This window comes from Oncorhynchus gorbuscha, linkage group LG04, assembly GCF_021184085.1.
Source record: "Oncorhynchus gorbuscha isolate QuinsamMale2020 ecotype Even-year linkage group LG04, OgorEven_v1.0, whole genome shotgun sequence".
Classification (NCBI taxonomy): domain Eukaryota; kingdom Metazoa; phylum Chordata; class Actinopteri; order Salmoniformes; family Salmonidae; genus Oncorhynchus; species Oncorhynchus gorbuscha.
Genome location: NC_060176.1, coordinates 41,658,500 through 41,679,008, shown reverse-complemented (window position 1 = coordinate 41,679,008; position 20,509 = coordinate 41,658,500). Strand labels below are relative to the sequence as shown.

At 47.3% G+C, this 20,509-nt stretch overlaps 1 protein-coding gene across 1 annotated transcript in view; it reads right to left on the bottom strand.

Annotated features, from left to right (window-relative positions):
- ghra (growth hormone receptor a) overlaps nt 1-20,509 on the bottom strand; it is a 108,900-nt gene that overhangs the window by 25,475 nt on the left and 62,916 nt on the right. Inside the window, 2 exon segments of the mRNA XM_046346803.1 lie at nt 4,945-5,117; nt 5,390-5,522. Coding sequence (XP_046202759.1) covers nt 4,945-5,117; nt 5,390-5,522 — 306 coding nt within the window.

Here is a 20,509-nt window from a genome sequence, read left to right as displayed (position 1 = left end):
GTCTTGGTGGTTCCAAACTTCCATTTAAGAATGATGGAGTGCACTGTGTTCTGGGGACCTTAAATGCTGCATATATTTTTTGGTACCCATCCCCAGATTTGAGCCTCAACCCAATCTAGTCTCGGAACTCTACGGACAATTCCTTCGATCTCATGGCTTGGTTTTTGCTCTGGCACTGTCAACTGTGGGACCTTAAATAGACAGGTGTGCCTTTCCAAATCATGTCCATGTTGTGCCTTGGTCATAGTGTTTTGTGTTTTCGTTATATATTTGGTCAGGCCAGGGTGTGACATGGGTTTATATGTTGTGTTTTGTATTGGGGTTTTGTAGGCATTGGGATTGCGGCTGAGTAGGGGTGTAGCATAGGCTTGGCTGCCTGAGGCGGTTCTCAATCAGAGTCAGGTGATTCTCGTTGTCTCTGATTGGGAACCATATTTAGGTAGCCGGGGTTTCACTGTGTATTTCGTGGGTGATTGTTCCTGTCTCTGTGTTAATTATTTCACCAGACAGGCTGTATAGGTTTTCACGTTCCGTTTGTTGTTTTTGTATTTATTATAGTTATTTCATGTATCGCGATCATTCATTAAAGAACATGAGTAACAACCACGCTGCATTTTGGTCCGACTCTCTTTCGACAAAACGAACGCCATTACAGAATCACCCACCACACACGGACCGAGTGGCGTGGTAACAGGCAACAACAGCAGGAGCAGCGAAAGGAGGATGAATTGTTTGGAGAAGAACTGGAGGCGGCGAGAGCTGAAAGACGCTGTTATGAGGAGAAACAACAGCGGCAGCAGGAGCTACAATATCGGGAGTATACGACGTGGGATGAAATAGACAGGTGGGCGGTCGACCCAGAGAGAGTGCCGGAGCCCGCCTGGGATTCGCTGGAGCAGTGCGAAGAGGGTTATAGGAGAATGGAGTTGGAGAGACAATCACGACGGCGCAGAAGAAAGCCCGTGAGTCAGCCCCAAAAATGTATTGGGGGGTGGCTCAGAGGGAGAGTGGCAGAGTCAGGAGATAGACCTGAGCCAACTCTCCTTGTTAATCGTGAGGAGCCAAGGAGGAGACCAGAACCAGAGCCGGTGTTAGAGGTGAGCGAAGCAGAGACTGTGAAGGAGTTAATGGGGAAAGTGGAGTGGAGAGTAATGAGGAAGTTGCTAGCTTGGTGCTTTAGGTACAAGATTCGTCCGACGGAGCGTGTCGGGGATTTGATGGCACCTGGGTCAGCGCTCCATACTCGTCCTGAGGTGCGTGTTAGTCGGCTGGTGAAAAATGTGCCAGCCTCACGCACTAGGCCTCCTGTGTACCTACCTAGCCTTGCACATCCTGTGCCAGTCCTGCTCTCAGGCTCTCCAGTACACCTTCACGGTCCAGTCCATCCTGTGCCACCTTCACATACCAGTCCTCCGGTGGCAGCTCCCCGCACCAGGCTTCATGTGCGTGTCCTCGATCCAGTACCACCAGTTCCAGCACCACGCACCAGGCCTTCAGTGTGCCTCGCCTGTTCAGCACAGCCAGAGCCTTCCTTCCCTCCTGCGCTGTCGGAGTCTCCCACCTGTTCAGCGCTTCCAGAGCCTTCCTCCTCTACAGCGCTGCCGGAGCCTCCTGCCTGTTCGGAGCAGCCTGAGCTGCCAGACTGCATGGAGCAGCCAGAGCTGCCAGTCTGCATAGAGCAGCCAGAGCTGCCAGTCTGCATGGAGCAGCCAGAGCTGTCAGCCTGCATGGAGCAGCCTGAGCTGTCAGTCTGCATGGAGCAGCCAGAGCTGTCAGTCTGCATGGAGCAGCCAGAGCTGTCAGTCTGCATGGAGCAGCCAGAGCTGTCAGTCTGCATGGAGCAGCCAGAGCTGTCAGTCTGCATGGAGCAGCCAGAGCTATCAGTCTGCATGGAGCAGCCAGAGCTGTCAATCTGCATGGAGCAGCCAGAGCAGCTAGATCCGCCAGTCAGCCATGATCTTCCAGATCTGCCAGTCAACCATGATCTTCCAGATTTACCAGTCAACCAGATTCTTCCAGATCTGCCAGTCAACCAGTCTCTTCCAGATCTGCCAGTCAACCAGTCTCTTCCAGATCTGCCAGTCAACCAGAATCTTCCAGATCCGCCAGCCAGCCAGGATCTACTGGAGCCTACTACCTGCCTGAGCTTCATCTCAGTACTGGGCTTCCTCTCAGTACTGGGCTTCCTCTCAGTACTGGGCTTCCTCTCAGTACTGGGCTTCCTCTCAGTACTGGGCTTTCTCTCAGTCCCGGGCTTCCCCTCAGTCCCGGGCTTCCCCTCAGTCCCGAGCTTCCCCTCAGTCCCGAGCTTCCCCTCAGTCCCGAGCTTCCCCTCAGTCCGGAGCTTCCCCTCAGTCCCGAGCTGCCCCTCAGTCCCGAGCTGCCCCTCAGTCACGTGCTGCCCCTCAGTTCAGTGGGGTTCTGGGTGAGGACTATTAGGCCATGGTCGGCGGCGAGGGTGGATTATCCCAGGACGCAAAGGGGAGGAACTATGACATTAATGGAGCGGGGTCCATGTCCCGAGCCGGAGCCGCCACCATGGACAGACACCCACCCGGACCCTCCCTATGGTTGTGAGGTGCGTCCGGGAGTCCGCACCTTGGGGGGGGGGGTTCTGTCGCGCCTTGGTCATAGTGTTTTGTGTTTTCGTTATATATTTGGTCAGGCCAGGGTGTGACATGGGTTTATATGTTGTGTTTCGTATTGGGGTTTTGTAGGCATTGGGATTGCGGCTGAGTAGGTGTGTAAGCATAGGCTTGGCTGCCTGAGGCGGTTCTCAATCAGAGTCAGGTGATTCTCGTTGTCTCTGATTGGGAACCATATTTAGGTAGCCGGGGTTTCACTGTGTATTTCGTGGGTGATTGTTCCTGTCTCTGTCTCTGTGTTAGTTATTTCACCAGACAGGCTTGTTGTTTTTGTATTTATTATAGTTATTTCATGTATCGCGATCATTCATTAAAGAACATGAGTAACAACCACGCTGCATTTTGGTCCGACTCTCTTTTGACAAACGAACGCCGTTACAGTCCAATCATTTGCATTTACCACAGGTGGACTCCAATCAAGTTGCAGAAACATCTCTAGGATGATCAATGAAAACAGGATGTACCTAATTTCATAGCAAAGGGTCTGAATAGTTACGTAAATAAGGTATTTCACTTTTTATTTGTAATACATTTGGTAACATTTCTAAAAAATGTTTTCACGTCGCCATTATGGGGTAGTGTGTCTAGATTAATTAGGTTAAAAAAATATTTGATCCATTTTAGAATAAGGCTGTAACGTAACAAAATGTGGAAAAAGTCAAGGGGTCTGAATACTTTTCGAATGTACCGTATATATACAGTTTATGGCTGTAAGAGTAAGTTAGCTAGCATGCTTTAATTGTAATGGTTGCATAATTTATTTGATTTTAAATTCAAACCTTTATTTAACTAGGCAAGTCCGTTAAGAACGAATTGGTTAAGAATGAAGCTGGGCCAATTGTGCGCCACCCTATGGGACTCCCAATCACGGCCGGATCCGATGCAGCCTGGATTTGAACCAGGGACTGCAGTGACACCTCTTGAACTGCATTAGGCCCTACTAATTCAAGTATTTCCATGCTAACAGACGAATCACGAATCTACTGTACAGCCATCAACACACTGTTGTCCTGCACATCTGCACTTCCTTGTGTCTCTCGTCAGTCAGTCAGAATAAACACCAATCAACAGGGACCGCTGGCTGGACAGGCCCTTCTTTGAAAACACAACGCAAGGTTGTTACGAACATCTGTTACACTGGTGCCGAGACCAGTCTTCTTGTCTTCGCAGGACATCTGTTACACAAGCTCTTTGGTTATTGCTTTTATTGCTAGGTATGACTGCACTGTTGGAGCGAGAAACACAAGCATTTCGCTGCACCTGCAATAACATCTGCAAATCTGTGTACGCAACCAATAAACTTTGATTTGATGAACTAAAGTGTTACCAACTGATAAACAAGCCTGAAATTAACAAACTGTGCACGTACTGCCTTTTTAAACGAACGTTTGGGACAGAACCCGATGTGCGTACAGTTTTATCCAAGCAAAACATTGACGTGGAGTGGCCCCTCTCACTATTGAGACTGGTCGATACACAAACACTCTCTTAGATAAACGGGTATGTACTTTTGGTAAAAAATGGCTTGTTCCACTGAAACAGAAGCTTGTGCCTTGCTTTTACTGTGGGTTATACAACGACATGAGGGATGATTGTTAATTCATCAGCTGTCGAGACAAAATTCTAATTTTAACGGTCTTGCTGAAAATAATACACGTGTAATTTTATCAGGTAACAATAATATATAAATAATATATAAATATTCTCCAATGGAGACGTTCCTTTATATGTGCCTAATTGTCCTTTTATTTACTGCACTTAGTTTTTGGTTCATGCATACATGTGTATAGGTTATGTTATGCATTATAGATGACACCTGTACCATGTTTGACTATGATTGTTTTTAGTGTCTCAAAAATCCATTTGAATGGTCCACAATGTATTTAAAACGACCTACTGTCGCATATTGTATCATTGGGGAGCGACACTTAAATACATTTTCCAAAACTCTAAACTAAATTTGTTTGGGAGGCCCCTCAACCAATCAGGTAGATTTAACCAAAAACATGTCAAAGTTAACTGCCACTGATGACGTCAAGAGTGAGTCCTCAAGACTTTATGTGCATTTCAGACAGTCAAATTTGTGTTTTTTAAAAGACAATCAGTGGCCTCCAGAAAATGAATGGGGATTTATTTGCTGACCCAAGTAGGTGAGCCGGTCCAGCAGTCCTCTATATTTGTAATGTGTTTATCAGACCCATTCAGTTCCTTAAGTTCTGCAACTTGGCATAAAGCAGGGCTATCAACTAAGTGTCGTTAACTATAATAGTCCATATTAGCATGTCTTTTGTGCCCTCACCGATGTCCTGCAATTCGAAACACAATTCATCGTAGGTGATGTTCTGGCTTTTGGAGCTGAGCCGCACACAGTAGGTCGTCCAGATAACTGTGTTGTTCTTATTGAAGAAACATTCATTCTTCACAGAGGAGGAGTAGTCAGGGCACTCCCTCCATTCTTTCGTCAAATCAGTTCTGAGGGAGCGAGAGAGAGAGAGATAGGACTAACACATTTTAGAGGTCTTTGGACTCTCGAGTCCACATGAGTCATTGATAAAAAGATAATATAAAACTTAATTCATTTTTTACAATACTTCCGGGGTATATAAAGCACACACACTCTTTACACGTTTTTCACTACTTCCACTCACTCACTCACTCACTCACTCACTCACTCACTCACTCACTCACTCACTCACTCACTCACTCACTCACTCACTCACTCACTCACTCACTCACTCACTCACTTCTTCCAGTAGAACATTTGCAGAGCTCCGGGTTCCGTGAGATTCTGGAAGCTTCCGGCGCTCCACCAACAGCTAAACGTCACAAGCTCCCTGGATTTACACCCAGTGAAATGAGGAGCATGGACAAAGGGATCTGAGAGAGAGAAAGAGAGATCCACTTTAATTATCACAGAGAAGCATACTTTAAGAAAATGACACAGACTACTGTACAAGAAAAGATACCGTATGTGAAGAATTATTCATCTGTTGTGTGGATCAAATCTTTCATTCGGATAAATCTGCCTCTGGTTTCTGAGGTGTGGAAGTGGAACAAACTTTGATATAGGGTTGAACTATGTCCAAACCCGGGCTAGCTGTGCTCTGTGCATTTCAATCAGGCAGAGCATTGCTACTGTAAAAAACACGAGAAATATAGCCCTTTACAGTCCTACCCGTACAGTATATGGGTTACAAATGGCTGATTTGGGCATGAATAAGAACCTACATTGGAATGTAGTGGCTGTACAGTAACATGCTATATATGATGTCAGAGCTCTGGCTCTGCGCCGTACAGGTTATGACTGACAGCCGTTCTGAGCTTGAGGACCGCGCGCGACAGGAAGTCGAGTGATGGAAATTCTGTAAATTAAGATCACTCAGTGTATTTTGAAAGATGAGATGTTGAAGATTATTATAGATACCGCTTACAAGTCATCCAAGCGTGCACAACACCCGTGAGTCCAAACGTGCAATTCACATTTCCGAATCATAAAACTCAATTCATATACAGTGTCGTTTATGATCACTATGTCTGATGTACAGTTACAAGATGACATGACGTCATACGTTCTGAACAGAATGAGATTGTTTATTTATTGTGAATAATATTCACCGCAGCACACGCACCTGAATGCACTCATGACTATGCGCACCCAAATTAAGATTCACTTCTCTGAATTGCCTTGTGAAAGCCTAACAAGCATGCCTACCTGACCCAGATTGAGATTTCTAATGGACCGTTTTTGAATTGCAGTAATTGTATGACGGGGGGGGGGGGTACAGGGCTGTGTTCCAAGCGAAAAAGCTACAAGTGTGCTTGCTCTAGTTCCTCAACGGCACAGCTAGGAGAGCTCAGAAAAAGTACCTTATAGTTGAAGACTCTTATTTGAGTCATAAAAGTGACAGGAAATTGCTTAGGTACTGGGCACACTTTAGAGAGGTGTGTGTCCGCTTGCAGACACCAGTTGGTCCTCTCCCTCAGACCCTTGTCATTCTTTTGGTCTTTTGTTGCACCTACCCCACATTTTCTTATCATGTTACTGAATGTATCCAGAGTGTTTTCTGATTTCGTTATCGTTAAATGCGGTGAAAAGTACAGTCAATGGAAAATACAAATGAAATCAACAGCGTAATGTTTCGATTCAGTCTTGTGTCAGGTGAACTGTTCTGTTCTCAACTTAAGTCCGATCATTTTCCCATCATCTCCAAACTGTTCCCTTTCGGCTGCTACCATGGTTATGCATGTGCTTTTCATAATTCTTCTGTCAGAAACATTTCAATGGAGCCCTATCGATAGAAGCCAATTGTCACAAACGTAAAGGTCTAAGAAAATCTTCAAAGCTTGGTAGGGCACCTGAGTGTCACCTTAATAGTTTCTTACCATGTGGTTCCACTGCCACTTCTCTTCCAACCTTCTCCCCTCATTAGACCCATTTTCTCTGCCATTTCCCCCCTCCACAGACCCACCGGCCCATCCTCCCTCCGAGTCAGTTTGTCATCCATTTGAGAGGCTCTGGGTTTGGCGTTACCATAAATAAGTGACTGAAGGTGCCATTGATTTCTGCTCAGCGCTCTCGCACGCACCTCCGTGCACACACACACAGGCGCACACACATACATACATACACACAAACACATTGTATTAGCTACAGTGGGCTCTCGACACGACCTAATGGGTCTGTAGTGTTTGAATGGCTTATAAAAAGGGATTTAGTAAAGACTTGGAGGGTGAGGCGGTTTGTTAAATGTAGCCTAGACTTTGAGTGTTATAGAGAATAACACATTAAATCATGAAAGCACCTAAAAACCTATTTCATAATGTCTCTGTCATAGTCTCAAATCTTGCTTCAAAGTCTGACTGACTGCAGGTTGACAGGGAGCTAAACAATCGCTCCTGGCCAGAAGATGGATTCCTACCGCCCTCTCCATCCCTCTTTCCTCCTCCTCTCCTTTATAGCTGAACTCTATAGAATACACATATTAGTTTACACACACACACACACACACACACACACACACACACACACACACACACACACACACACACACACACACACACACACACACACACACACACACACACACACACACACACACACACACACACACACACACACACACACACACACACACACACACCTCTCCGTTTATTTGGTTGTTAAACATAGGTCTACAGTGGGGCAAAGAAGTATTTAGTCAGCCATCAATTGTGCAAGTTCTCCCACTTAAAAAGATGAGAGAGGCCTGTATAATTGTCATCATAGGTACACTTCAACTATTACAGACAAAATGAGAAGGAAATAAAATCCAGAAAATCACATTGTAGGATTTTTTATGAATTTATTTGCAAATTATGGTGGAAAATAAGTATTTGGTCAATAACAAAAGTTTATATCAATACTTTGTTATATACCCTTTGTTGGCAATGACAGAGGTCAAACGTTTTCTGTAAGTCTTCACACACTGTTGCTGGTATTTTGGCCCATTCCTCCATGCAGATCTCCTCTAGAGCAGTGATGTTTTGGGGCTGTTGCTGGGCAACATGGACTTTCAACTTCCTCCAAAGATTTTCTATGGGGTTGAGATCTGGAGACTGGCTAGGCCACTCCTGGACCTTGAAATGCTTCTTACGAAGCCACTCCTTCGTTGCCCGGGCGGTGTGTTTGGGATCATTGTCATGCTGAAAGACCAAGTCACGTTTCATCTTCAATGCCCTTGCTGATGGAAGGAGGTTTTCACTCAAAATCTCACGATACATGGCCCCATTCATTCATTCCTTTACACGGATCAGTCTTTCTGGTCCCTTTGCAGAAAAAGAGCCCCAAAGCATGATGTTTCCACCCCCATGCTTCACAGTAGGTATGGTGTTCTTTGGATGCAACTCAGCATTCTTTGTCCTCCAAACATGACGAGTTGAGTTTTTACCAAAAAGTTCTATTTTGGTTTCATCTGACGATGTGACATTCTCCCAATCTTCTTCTGGGTCATCCAAATGCTCTCTAGCAAACTTCAGACAGGCCTGGACATGTACTGGCTTAAGCAGGAGGACACGTCTGGCACTGCAGGATTTGAGTCCCTGGCGTCGTAGTGTGTTACTGATGGTAGGCTTTGTTACTTTGGTCCCAGCTATCTGCAGGTCATTCACTAGGTCCCCCCGTGTGGTTCTGGGATTTTTGCTCACCGTTCTTGTGATCATTTTGACCCCACGGGGTGAGATCTTGCGTGGAGCCCCAGATCAAGGGAGATTATCAGTGGTCTTGTATGTCTTCCATTTCCTAATAATTGCTCCCACAGTTGATTTCTTCAAACCAAGCTGCTTACCTATTGCCGATTCAGTCTTCCCAGCCTGGTGCAGGTCTACAATTTTGTTTCTGGTGTCGTTTGACAGCTCTTTGGTCTTGGCCATAGTGGAGTTTGGAGTGTGACTGTTTGAGGTTGTGGACAGGTGTCTTTTATACTGATAACAAGTTCAAACAGGTGCCATTAATACAGGTAACAAGTGGAGGACAGAGGAGCCTCTTAAAGAAGAAGTTACAGGTCTGTGAGAGCCAGAAATCTTGCTTGTTTGTAGGTGACCAATTACTTATTTTCCACCATAATTTGAAAATACATTCATTAAAAATCCTACAATGTGATTTTCTGGATTTATTTTTCTAATTTTGTCCGTCATAGTTGAAGTAATAATAATAATAATAATAATATATGCCATTTAGCAGACGCTTTTATCCAAAGCGACTTACAGTCATGTGTGCATACATTCTACGTATGGGTGGTCCCGGGGATCGAACCCACTACCCTGGCGTTACAAGCGCCATGCTCTACCAACTGAGCTACAGAAGGACCAGGGACTCAAATCCTGCAGTGCCAGACGTGTCCTCCTGCTTAAGCCAGTACATGCCAGTACATGTCCAGGCCTGTCTGAAGTTTGCTAGAGAGCATTTGGATGACCCAGAAGAAGATTGGGAGAATGTCACATCGTCAGATGAAACCAAAATAGAACTTTTTGGTAAAAACTCAACTCGTCATGTTTGGAGGACAAAGAATGCTGAGTTGCATCCAAAGAACACCATACCTACTGTGAAGCATGGGGGTGGAAACATCATGCTTTGGGGCTCTTTTTCTGCAAAGGGACCAGAAAGACTGATCCGTGTAAAGGAATGAATGAATGGGGCCATGTATCGTGAGATTTTGAGTGAAAACCTCCTTCCATCAGCAAGGGCATTGAAGATGAAACGTGACTTGGTCTTTCAGCATGACAATGATCCCAAACACACCGCCCGGGCAACGAAGGAGTGGCTTCGTAAGAAGCATTTCAAGGTCCAGGAGTGGCCTAGCCAGTCTCCAGATCTCAACCCCATAGAAAATCTTTGGAGGAAGTTGAAAGTCCATGTTGCCCAGCAACAGCCCCAAAACATCACTGCTCTAGAGGGAACATGATGGAGCGAGTGGTCGCATCTGCACGTCGCTCCAACGGGTAGTATAACTTTTTCATTATTATTTCATTATATCACAACGGTTTGATTTGTCTTATCTTAGCAATTTCTTCTCAGCTAGCTACATAGCCGTCTTTGTATCAAAGATAATTGCGTAATTATCGTATTTCGCCGTCCTAACGTAGTCTTCACTAGCCAGCTAGCTAACGTCCACTGATTAGCTGCACTGGAGAAACTATTACACTCAACTGAACGACTTGATTAGTTTAGTGTTAGCTAGCTACATAGCTGTCTTTGCTGTCTTCGTATCATCGTATCCAAGATAATTGTGTTGTTTAGGTTTAGAGTGTGTAGTCTTAGAGTGATTATCTTAATTTACCGAGGTTAGCTAGCCAGCTATTTGTCGTCCTTAACGTAGGTGACTCTGCTAGCTAGCCAACAGCTAGCCAACGCTAGCCAACGTCTTCTGTATAGAACTCAACAACCCGGTCGCACTCACAGGTAGTATCACATTTTCACTTCATTTCATTACAGTACAACGGTTTGATTTGTTTGATCGTAGCTAGCTACTTAGCTAGCTACATAGCCGTCTTTGTATCAAAGATAATTGTGTAGTCTAGAGCGATTTTCTAGGTTCGCTAGCCATCTATTGTCGTTCTTTTAACGCAACGTAACGTAAACAACACTGCTAGCTAGCCTGCTAGCCCCCGAATAGCAACACTGCAGAAACTATTACACTCAACGGAACGACTTGATTAGTGTAGTGTCAACAACGCACCCACTGCCAGCTGGCCTACTTCAGCAGTACTGTATCATTTTAATCATTTTAGTCAATAAGATTCTTGCTACGTAGCTTAACTTTCTGAACATTCGAGACGTGTAGTCCACTTGTCATTCCAATCTCCTTTGCATTAGCGTAGCCTCTTCTGTAGCCTGTCAACTATGTGTCTGTTTATCCCTGTTCTCTCCTCTCTGCACAGACCATACAAACGCTCCTCACCGCGTGGCCGCGGCCACCCTAATCTGGTGGTCCCAGCGCGCACGACCCACGTGGAGTTCCAGGTCTCCGGTAGCCTCTGGAACTGCCAATCTGCGGTCAACAAGGCAGAGTTCATCTCAGCCTATGCCTCCCTCCAGTCCCTCGACTTCTTGGCACTGACGGAAACATGGATCACCACAGACAACACTGCTACTCCTACTGCGCTCTCTTCGTCCGCCCACGTGTTCTCGCACACCCCGAGAGCGTCTGGTCAGCGGGGTGGTGGCACCGGGATCCTCATCTCTCCCAAGTGGTCATTCTCTCTTTCTCCCCTTACCCATCTGTCTATCGCCTCCTTTGAATTCCATGCTGTCACAGTTACTAGCCCTTTCAAGCTTAACATCCTTATCATTTATCGCCCTCCAGGTTCCCTCGGAGAGTTCATCAATGAGCTTGATGCCTTGATAAGCTCCTTTCCTGAGGACGGCTCACCTCTCACAGTTCTGGGCGACTTTAACCTCCCCACGTCTACCTTTGACTCTTTCCTCTCTGCCTCCTTCTTTCCACTCCTCTCCTCTTTTGACCTCACCCTCTCACCTTCCCCCTACTCACAAGGCAGGCAATACGCTCGACCTCATCTTTACTAGATGCTGTTCTTCCACTAACCTCATTGCAACTCCCCTCCAAGTCTCCGACCACTGCCTTGTATCCTTTTCCCTCTCGCTCTCATCCAACACCTCCCACACTGCCCCTACTCGGATGGTATCGCGCCGTCCCAACCTTCGCTCTCTCTCCCCCGCTACTCTCTCCTCTTCCATCCTATCATCTCTTCCCTCCGCTCAAACCTTCTCCCACCTATCTCCTGATTCTGCCTCCTCAACCCTCCTCTCCTCCCTCTCTGCATCCCTTGACTCTCTATGTCCCCTATCCTCCAGGCCGGCTCGGTCCTCCCCTCCCGCTCCGTGGCTCGATGACTCATTGCGAGCTCACAGAACAGGGCTCCGGGCAGCCGAGCGGAAATGGAGGAAAACTCGCCTCCCTGCGGACCTGGCATCCTTTCACTCCCTCCTCTCTACATTTTCCTCCTCTGTCTCTGCTGCTAAAGCCACTTTCTACCACTCTAAATTCCAAGCATCTGCCTCTAACCCTAGGAAGCTCTTTGCCACCTTCTCCTCCCTCCTGAATCCTCCGCCCCTCCCCCCTCCTCCCTCTCTGCAGATGACTTCGTCAACCATTTTGAAAAGAAGGTCGACGACATCCGATCCTCGTTTGCTAAGTCAAACGACACCGCTGGTTCTGCTCACACTGCCCTACCCTGTGCTCTGACCTCTTTCTCCCCTCTCTCTCCAGATGAAATCTCGCGTCTTGTGACGGCCGGCCGCCCAACAACCTGCCCGCTTGACCCTATCCCCTCCTCTCTTCTCCAGACCATTTCCGGAGACCTTCTCCCTTACCTCACCTCGCTCATCAACTCATCCCTGACCGTTGGCTACGTCCCGTCCGTCTTCAAGAGAGCGAGAGTTGCACCCCTTCTGAAAAAACCTACACTCGATCCCTCCGATGTCAACAATTACAGACCAGTATCCCTTCTTTCTTTTCTCTCCAAAACTCTTGAACGTGCCGTCCTTGGCCAGCTCTCACGCTATCTCTCTCTGAATGACCTTCTTGATCCAAATCAGTCAAGTTTCAAGACTAGTCATTCAACTGAGACTGCTCTCCTCTGTATCACGGAGGCGCTCCGCACTGCTAAAGCTAACTCTCTCTCCTCTGCTCTCATCCTTCTAGATCTATCGGCTGCCTTCGATACTGTGAACCATCAGATCCTCCTCTCCACCCTCTCCGAGTTGGGCATCTCCGGCGCGGCCCACGCTTGGATTGCGTCCTACCTGACAGGTCGCTCCTACCAGGTGGCGTGGCGAGAATCTGTCTCCTCACCACGCGCTCTCACCACTGGTGTCCCCAGGGCTCTGTTCTTGGCCCTCTCCTATTCTCGCTATACACCAAGTCACTTGGCTCTGTCATAACCTCACATGGTCTCTCTTATAATTGCTATGCAGACGACACACAATTAATCTTCTCCTTTCCCCCTTCTGATGACCAGGTGGCGAATCGCATCTCTGCATGTCTGGCAGACATATCAGTGTGGATGACGGATCACCACCTCAAGCTGAACCTCGGCAAGACGGAGCTGCTCTTCCTCCCGGGGAAGGACTGCCCGTTCCATGATCTCGCCATCACGATTGACAACTCCATTGTGTCCTCCTCCCAGAGCGCCAAGAACCTTGGCGTGATCCTGGACAACACCCTGTCGTTCTCAACTAACATCAAGGCGGTGGCCCGTTCCTGTAGGTTCATGCTCTACAACATCCGCAGAGTACGACCCTGCCTCACACAGGAAGCGGCGCAGGTCCTAATCCAGGCACTTGTCATCTCCCGTCTGGATTACTGCAACTCGCTGTTGGCTGGGCTCCCTGCCTGTGCCATTAAACCCCTTCAACTCATCCAGAACGCCGCAGCCCGTCTGGTGTTCAACCTTCCCAAGTTCTCTCACGTCACCCCGCTCCTCCGTTCTCTCCACTGGCTTCCAGTGGAAGCATCCGCTACAAGACCATGGTGCTTGCCTACGGAGCTGTGAGGGGAACGGCACCTCAGTACCTCCAGGCTCTGATCAGGCCCTACACCCAAACAAGGGCACTGCGTTCATCCACCTCTGGCCTGCTCGCCTCCCTACCACTGAGGAAGTACAGCTCCCGCTCAGCCCAGTCAAAACTGTTCGCTGCCCTGGCCCCCCAATGGTGGAACAAACTCCCTCACGACGCCAGGACAGCGGAGTCAATCACCACCTTCCGGAGACACCTGAAACCCCACCTCTTTAAGGAATACCTAGGATAGGTTAAGTAATCCCTCTCACCCCACCCCCCTAAGTTTTTAGATGCACTATTGTTAAGTGACTGTCCCACTGGATGTCATAAGGTGAATGCACCAATTTGTAAGTCGCTCTGGATAAGAGCGTCTGCTAAATGACTTAAATGTAAATGTAAATGTAATGTAAATGAGATCTGCATGGAGGAATGGGCCAAAATACCAGCAACAGTGTGTGAAGACTTACAGAAAACGTTTGACCTCTGTCATTGCCAACAAAGGGTATATAACAAAGTATTGATATAAACTTTTGTTATTGACCAAATACTTATTTTCCACCATAATTTGCAAATAAATTCATAAAAAATCCTACAATGTGATTTTCTGGATTTTTTTTCCTTCTCATTTTGTCTGTAATAGTTGAAGTGTACCTATGATGACAATTATACAGGCCTCTCTCATCTTTTTAAGTGGGAGAACTTGCACAATTGGTGGCTGACTAAATACTTTTTTTGCCCCACTGTATGTGAATATAAGCCTATATCTCATATTTCAGTGCATTCCTCTCTCCCACTCTCTCCCTCACAACAAGGACGATGTGTGGCTGCCCTCTGTTAACTCAACCCCCCTAACTCTCACCCCTCGAATTCCAGCTGCCCCAATCAAAGAGTTGCTGCAGACCTTGAAAGCTATGATGCCAAAACTTACAGCAGGGAGAATGGCCTACCCCTGCCTAGATATATACGTACTGCTTTACTTTGAAAACATAGAAAAGGCCTGATTATGGGAATGGTGCTTAAAGATACTAGGAGTTCAACTCTAACTGCTGCCTAGAACCCTGCCAACTAAAAAATATGTGCATTTAAACTTCTCCCCTTCTCCCGGTTCCGGTTGGAGCGAGTGGTCGCATCTGCACGTCGCTCCAACGGGTAGTATAACTTTTTCATTATATTTCATTATATCACAACGGTTTGATTTGTCTTATCTTAGCAATTTCTTCTCAGCTAGCTACATAGCCGTCATTGTATCAAAGGTTATTGCGTAATTATCGTATTTCGCCGTCCTAACGTAGTCTTCACTAGCCAGCTAGCTAACGTCCACTGATTAGCTGCACTGAGAAACTTTTACACTCAACTGAACGACTTGATTAGTTTAGTGTTAGCTACCTACATAGCTGTCTTTGCTGTCTTCGTATCATCGTATCATCGTATCCAAGATAATTGTGTTGTTTAGGTTTAGAGTGTGTAGTCTTAGAGTGATTATCTTAATTTACCGAGGTTAGCTAGCCAGCTATTTGTCGTCCTTAACGTAGGTGACTCTGCTAGCTAGCCAACAGCTAGCCAACGCTAGCCAACGTCTTCTGTATAGAACTCAACTACCCGGTCGCATTCACAGGTTGTATCACATTTTCACTTCATTTCATTACAGTACAACGGTTTGATTTGTTTGATCGTAGCTAGCTACTTAGCTAGCTACATAGCCGTCTTTGTATCAAAGATAATTGTGTAGTCTAGAGCGATTTTCTAGGTTCGCTAGCCATCTATTGTCGTTCTTTTAACGCAATGTAACGTAAACAACACTGCTAGCTAGCCTGCTAGCCCCGAATAGCAACACTGCAGAAACTATTACACTCAACGGAATGACTTGATTAGTGTAGTGTCAACAACGCACCCACTGCCAGCTGGCCTACTTCAGCAGTACTGTATCATTTTAATCATTTTAGTCAATAAGATTCTTGCTACGTAGCTTAACTTTCTGAACATTCGAGACGTGTAGTCCACTTGTCATTCCAATCTCCTTTGCATTAGCGTAGCCTCTTCTGTAGCCTGTCAACTATGTGTCTGTTTATCCCTGTTCTCTCCTCTCTGCACAGACCATACAAACGCTCCTCACCGCGTGGCCGCGCCACCCTACTCTGGTGGTCCCAGCGCACGACCCACGTGGAGTTCCAGGTCTCCGGTAGCCTCTGGAACTGCCAATCTGCGGTCAACAAGGCAGAGTTCATCTCAGCCTATGCCTCCCTCCAGTCCCTCGACTTCTTGGCACTGACGGAAACATGGATCACCACAGACAACACTGCTACTCCTACTGCTCTCTCTTCGTCCGCCCAACACCCCGAGAGCATCTGGTCAGCGGGGTGGTGGCACCGGGATCCTCATCTCTCCCAAGTGGTCATTCTCTCTTTCTCCCCTTACCCATCTGTCTATCGCCTCCTTTGAATTCCATGCTGTCACAGTTACTAGCCCTTTCAAGCTTAACATCCTTATCATTTATCGCCCTCCAGGTTCCCTCGGAGAGTTCATCAATGAGCTTGATGCCTTGATAAGCTCCTTTCCTGAGGACGGCTCACCTCTCACAGTTCTGGGCGACTTTAACCTCCCCACGTCTACCTTTGACTCTTTCCTCTCTGCCTCCTTCTTTCCACTCCTCTCCTCTTTTGACCTCACCCTCTCACCTTCCCCCTACTCACAAGGCAGGCAATACGCCGACCTCATCTTTACTAGATGCTGTTCTTCCACTAACCTCACTGCAACTCCCCTCCAAGTCTCCGACCACTGCCTTGTATCCTTTTCCCTCTCGCTCTCATCCAACACCTCCCACACTGCCCCTACCGGATGGTATCGCGCCGTCCCAACCTTCGCTCTCTCTGCTACTCTCTCCTCTTCCATCCTATCATCTCTTCCCTCCGCTCAAACCTTCTCCCACCTATCTCCTGATTCTGCCTCCTCAACCCTCCTCTCCTCCCTCTCTGCATCCCTTGACTCTCTATGTCCCCTATCCTCCAGGCCGGCTCGGTCCTCCCCTCCCGCTCCGTGGCTCGATGACTCATTGCGAGCTCACAGAACAGGGCTCCGGGCAGCCGAGCGGAAATGGAGGAAAACTCGCCTCCCTGCGGACCTGGCATCCTTTCACTCCCTCCTCTCTACATTTTCCTCCTCTGTCTCTGCTGCTAAAGCCACTTTCTACCACGCTAAATTCCAAGCATCTGCCTCTAACCCTAGGAAGCTCTTTGCCACCTTCTCCTCCCTCCTGAATCCTCCGCCCCCTCCCCCCTCCTCCCTCTCTGCAGATGACTTCGTCAACCATTTTGAAAAGAATCGACGACATCCGATCCTCGTTTGCTAAGTCAAACGACACCGCTGGTTCTGCTCACACTGCCCTACCCTGTGCTCTGACCTCTTTCTCCCTCTCTCTCCAGATGAAATCTCGCGTCTTGTGACGGCCGGCCGCCCAACAACCTGCCCGCTTGACCCTATCCCCTCCTCTCTTCTCCAGACCATTTCCGGAGACCTTCTCCCTTACCTCACCTCGCTCATCAACTCATCCCTGACCGTTGGCTACGTCCCTTCCGTCTTCAAGAGAGCGAGAGTTGCACCCCTTCTGAAAAAAACCTACACTCGATCCCTCCGATGTCAACAATTACAGACCAGTATCCCTTCTTTCTTTTCTCTCCAAAACTCTTGAACGTGCCGTCCTTGGCCAGCTCTCCCGCTATCTCTCTCTGAATGACCTTCTTGATCCAAATCAGTCAGGTTTCAAGACTAGTCATTCAACTGAGACTGCTCTCCTCTGTATCACGGAGGCGCTCCGCACTGCTAAAGCTAACTCTCTCTCCTCTGCTCTCATCCTTCTAGATCTATCGGCTGCCTTCGATACTGTGAACCATCAGATCCTCCTCTCCACCCTCTCCGAGTTGGGCATCTCCGGCGCGGCTCACGCTTGGATTGCGTCCTACCTGACAGGTCGCTCCTACCAGGTGGCGTGGCGAGAATCTGTCTCCTCACCACGCGCTCTCACCACTGGTGTCCCCCAGGGCTCTGTTCTTGGCCCTCTCCTATTCTCGCTATACACCAAGTCACTTGGCTCTGTCATAACCTCACATGGTCTCTCTTATCATTGCTATGCAGACGACACACAATTAATCTTCTCCTTTCCCCCTTCTGATGACCAGGTGGCGAATCGCATCTCTGCATGTCTGGCAGACATATCAGTGTGGATGACGGATCACCACCTCAAGCTGAACCTCGGCAAGACGGAGCTGCTCTTCCTCCCGGGGAAGGACTGCCCGTTCCATGATCTCGCCATCACGGTCGACAACTCCATTGTGTCCTCCTCCCAGAGCGCCAAGAACCTTGGCGTGATCCTGGACAACACCCTGTCGTTCTCAACTAACATCAAGGCGGTGGCCCTCCTGTAGGTTCATGCTCTACAACATCCGCAGAGTACGACCCTGCCTCACACAGGAAGCGGCGCAGGTCCTAATCCAGGCACTTGTCATCTCCCGTCTGGATTACTGCAACTCGCTGTTGGCTGGGCTCCCTGCCTGTGCCATTAAACCCCTTCAACTCATCCAGAACGCCGCAGCCCGTCTGGTGTTCAACCTTCCCAAGTTCTCTCACGTCACCCCGCTCCTCCGTCTCTCCACTGGCTTCCAGTTGAAGCTCGCATCCGCTACAAGACCATGGTGCTTGCCTACGGAGCTGTGAGGGGAACGGCTCCTCAGTACCTCCAGGCTCTGATCAGGCCCTACACCCAAACAAGGGCACTGCGTTCATCCACCTCTGGCCTGCTCGCCTCCCTACCACTGAGGAAGTACAGCTCCCGCTCAGCCCAGTCAAAACTGTTCGCTGCCCTGGCCCCCCAATGGTGGAACAAACTCCCTCACGACGCCAGGACAGCGGAGTCAATCACCACCTTCCGGAGACACCTGAAACCCCACCTCTTTAAGGAATACCTAGGATAGGTTAAGTAATCCCTCTCACCCCACCCCCCCCTAAGTTTTAGATGCACTATTGTTAAGTGACTGTCCCACTGGATGTCATAAGGTGAATGCACCAATTTGTAAGTCGCTCTGGATAAGAGCGTCTGCTAAATGACTTAAATGTAAATGTAATGATTAGCCTTCCCTTGCTGAGCAAAGCTAAATAATTAATCTAAGCATGAATGGAAATAGTGCATTAAAGAACACTGTATAATGGATAACTCTCAACATTTTTTCATTTTTACAGGCAGCCTACACAGTACATTGTTTATGAATGTCAAATCACCGCTTTGTCTATACATTACAGTTCAACGCATTTCGCATATTTAATTTATTTTCAATCGAATAGAAGACGAAAGACATCTGAGCCAAACAGTCATTTCCCATCAAAAGGAGGTGTACTCCACTGTATCGAGCTTGTGTACTAGGTAGTGATGGGGGGTAAAACAAAATGGATACAGTAACATATCAGGATATTCTTTTTGCCAATATATCATATTGTTTTGACAGTATCGCAATATTATTTTTGCGCCAGTCGGCTTTAACCAAACCTACAGTATATTTCCTTCATAGCTTGTTCTCCATCTTCTTTTTAAACAAGGAGCCATTTTACTTACACATTTACTTCCGTGACTGATTGAAACCAATTTTTCCCATTTTCTCTCTCTTGTCCCTTTGCAGCAGATGTACGGTGAGCAATACGTTGTTTGACCATGGGATCGCAATAAAATCACAGTATTGAATCGCAATACATGTAAAATCGTGAGAATCGAAATACATATCGTATCGGCACCTATGCATCGTGATAATATAGTATCGTGAGGTCCCTGGCAATTCCCAGCCCTAGTACTAGGCTAAGTGAAATGATTGTGATGAATTAGTGCTGAAGTTGTAAATATCTTTGACGTCATTGTAAGTGGTTTTGGATCAAAGTGTCGGCCAAATGACCTTCAGGAGGTCAAGGTTAACTGGGAGTTCTCTACTATTCTATCACCAACTGGACACATCTGCCCGGCCTCCAAGCCAAAAGTCTATCGGAGGTGAAAGGTTATGAACAACACCTGATAAACAGTCTCCTGCTCCTCTGCTGAGAGGACTTTTCAAACCTTTGGTCTGTGACTTTTTGACAGAGGCCTAAATGATCGATTTTAAAAGGGAAAATATAAAATGTCTTTTGTCAGTGGCCTTTTGTGACTCAGGGCCCTTTTTATGATGCCTGTTTGGGGATGTATATCAGAGGCTTTTCATAACTGATCATTGACAGAAGGTCATCTGTGAGAGAAGGGCATCTTGGTATGACAAACGGAGAAAAACATGAAGGACTGGATGGAGAACAAGGTGTTTTTTCTGATGAGAACGTCCATTTTGTCTTCTTTCAGCAGGAGAATGGCACGACTCAACTTATATAACCAGCATGCTCCTAAAGCAATGGAAACACAAACATGTTGTGCATGCCTGTGTATGCTACAGACTGTGCCCCCACTCCTCTCTCGCTATCAGGCTGAAAAACAGTCTTACTCCCTGTACCAGTCCACACAGTGTAGCTAGGAAACAGAGCCTGACTCACTGACAAGACGACAGTCATTAGGCTTAAAACAAACCCTCCAAAGTCTAAATAAAACCCTTTCTGTGAGCACCAAAGCCACAATAAATTGCGGTGTGAAAAGAGCAAAGGCGCGATAGGGATATATCAGCGGGTACATTGCAAAACGGTTAGCTAATTGCCCTGAAGAGCCTGGGGGATATGGGGCTAATGCTGAGAATCACCACCTTTCCAGCTCATTTGGTAATGTGAGAGAGTTAGCTAACACTGGGCTAACAACACG